Raw genomic sequence first — 2,520 nt, forward strand, 5'->3', positions numbered from 1 at the left:
ATTGATTAATTGGGGTCCAAGTAAACCCCCTCCAATTTGCCCAGTTGTGCAAGTTAGCTTGATATTTTTTTGTGATTATGCTATGATTTCCCTGACGTACGTCACTTTCTTGAGTTTATAATGATTGCTTCAAAAACAGCTTGTTGACAACTGCTCAAGGTGTATTTTTCATAACTGTAGTGTGTTATAAATACCGGCATTTTCAACCAAGTTTCGTACATACAACAAGCTTGCTATAAATTCGTGAACCATTAAACTCTCTTTCTTATTTCTCTTTAATATCCTATCTTCTCTCACAAAAGAAATAAAGAAGAAATGGGTATTATTGATCACATATCAGATATGTTTGAGGTTACAAGTACAAGGAAGAGCAAACGTAAACCCATGCAGGTAAATTTGCATGCTAATAATATATTTTTTTGTTTATTTTCTTCTAATAAAATAATATTTGAAGTTTTGTGTGATGATCTTTATATTGAAACTAGGGTTTTTTTTCCTTTTTTTTTTCCATTTTAGACAGTTGAAATCAAGGTAAAAATGGATTGTGATGGCTGTGAAAGGAAGGTTACTAATGCAGTTTCCTCTATGAAAGGTTCATTTCAGACTAATCTTGAGTTTTACATTTTTTTTTTTCTGATTACAGAACATGATTGCTACACTACTGCATGCCCTTAATACTTCATCTATGGGAAAGGGCTAAATTTCCTTCTTTACTATGTGAAAAGGATTAATTTTATTATATTTTCCGACTAAAAATACCTCCAACGTTACCACGTGGTATTTAATCCAACGTTGATGCCACGTCACAGCGCGTTGTGCATTGCACCTTGGACAGCCTTAAGTGGCGGTATCCACCCCACGAAAATATCAGTGTCACATAGAAATGTATCCACTTTGGACAACCTTAAATGAAAGAGGGTATAATTTAGCCACTTGGATAACATTGGGATTTTTTTTTTCCTCAAAAAGTATAACAAAGGGTAAAATTGATCTTTTCACATATTGGAACGGCAAATTTGACCATTTCCCCTTTCATTTAACTTTATAAAAGGATTTAACTTAACACACATCCAAATGGTCTGAACAATAATTTACAATATCGAAGTATTTCAATTCTATCATAGTAGGTAACAAGCCATATATAGTTTTCATATAACTAATCTCAATTTATGAACAATAATGTATATATAGTTATCTTTCATGAAATAACTTGGTTCCTTGTATTGAGTTTAATCTTTTTTATTGTTTAATTGTTTGTTTTAGGTGTGAAATCACTGGATGTAAGCAGAAAGGAAAGCCGAGTAACAGTGAGTGGTTATGTTGAACCAGACAAGGTGTTAAAGAAAGTGCAAAGCACCGGAAAGAAAGCAGAATTTTGGCCATATGTAGAATATAATTTGGTGTCATATCCATATGCACCAGGCGCCTATGACAAAAAAGCACCTTCTGGTTATGTGAGGGATGTTCCTCAAGCTTTTCAAACACCAAATACTTCTACTGAGAGATTCACTTCGATGTTTAGTGATGAAAATCCTAATGCTTGTTCAATCATGTAAGTAGATGCATAAGAATTTTTGTACGTTAAGATAGTTGCAGTACTAAAATTTTTGTCTTTAGACACTAGTTTTTCTTTTTTCTAAGAAAAAAAGGTTGTACTTTTGGATGTTGAGTTGTATTATACACACACGGGGAAACGTCATGGGGTGCAAAAGTTTCAACGGATGGAAGGTTGTGTAATGGGAATTTGGGAGGTAAACTATGCATTAAGTCAAAAAAAAAAAAAATCTCTGTCCTAATTTATGTGATACTTTTCGCTTTTCGAGATTCAAAGTACATGAATTTGATCAATATTTTAAAATGTATTTTTTCACCAAAATTAATAGGAGAAAAGTTGACACTTATAGTAATTTTCAAGTAATTTTCAAATATGTAAACTTTGATCTTATTATTTTAAGTTAATCTAATCCAATTTAGTTTTCAAGTTTAGTCAAATTAATTTTAGAAAGACGAACAGTATTACGTAAAATTGGGACCCGAGGAATATATAGCAAGTACTTAGCGTTGAATTCTTATAGGCAACCTCAAACTGGGCCATGTGTTTGTCATTGCGCAGACACCAAGTTACCATATTTGCCTTTCAGCTCAATTTTCATGCTCTCGCAAAACCAACTCTTTTATTAGTTCTTCATTCACTAACTTACACGCTGATTGATTGTTGTTTGGTTGTTTTTCCTAATTTCAAACTTATCCCGTAATATGATGAGCTTAGACCCATCAGTCAGAGAAACTTCTCTAGTAAGATTACGGGTGTGGTCGGTACATGGAGGAACTATTTTCAAAAAAATGTTTTCCAATTTTCTCATGTTCGATTGCGTTAAAAGTTTTGGAAAATATTTTCCTTAAGAAAATGAGTTCTTTAAAGTTGAAAAATAACTTTCCTAATAAAAATAGGGAAAATAAGTTACACAAGTGGCATTCCATATTGTCTCTTTCCCACTCTCGAACTCATCCCCACCCTTT

General features: G+C 32.7%; 1 protein-coding gene across 1 annotated transcript; it reads left to right on the forward strand.

The window, feature by feature from the left end:
* Positions 1–203: 203 nt before the first annotated feature.
* On the forward strand, positions 204–1,694 carry LOC132614190 (heavy metal-associated isoprenylated plant protein 20-like). Its single transcript, XM_060328590.1, has 3 exons — positions 204–390; positions 517–592; positions 1,264–1,694. Exons 1-3 carry the CDS (start codon positions 316–318, stop codon positions 1,554–1,556), a joined length of 444 nt encoding a protein of 147 aa, XP_060184573.1. The 5' UTR covers positions 204–315; the 3' UTR covers positions 1,557–1,694.
* Positions 1,695–2,520: the final 826 nt, after the last annotated feature.

This window comes from Lycium barbarum, chromosome 10 (assembly GCF_019175385.1).
Source record: "Lycium barbarum isolate Lr01 chromosome 10, ASM1917538v2, whole genome shotgun sequence".
NCBI classification, from domain to species: domain Eukaryota; kingdom Viridiplantae; phylum Streptophyta; class Magnoliopsida; order Solanales; family Solanaceae; genus Lycium; species Lycium barbarum.

Coding starts and splice junctions, on each gene's coding strand:
- LOC132614190 (XM_060328590.1), top strand. CDS start 316: ATGGGTATTATTGATCACATATCAGATATGTTTGAGGTTACAAGTACA. Junction 391..516: donor GCAAACGTAAACCCATGCAG/GTAAATTTGCAT, acceptor TTTCCATTTTAG/ACAGTTGAAATCAAGGTAAA. Junction 593..1,263: donor TGCAGTTTCCTCTATGAAAG/GTTCATTTCAGA, acceptor TGTTTGTTTTAG/GTGTGAAATCACTGGATGTA.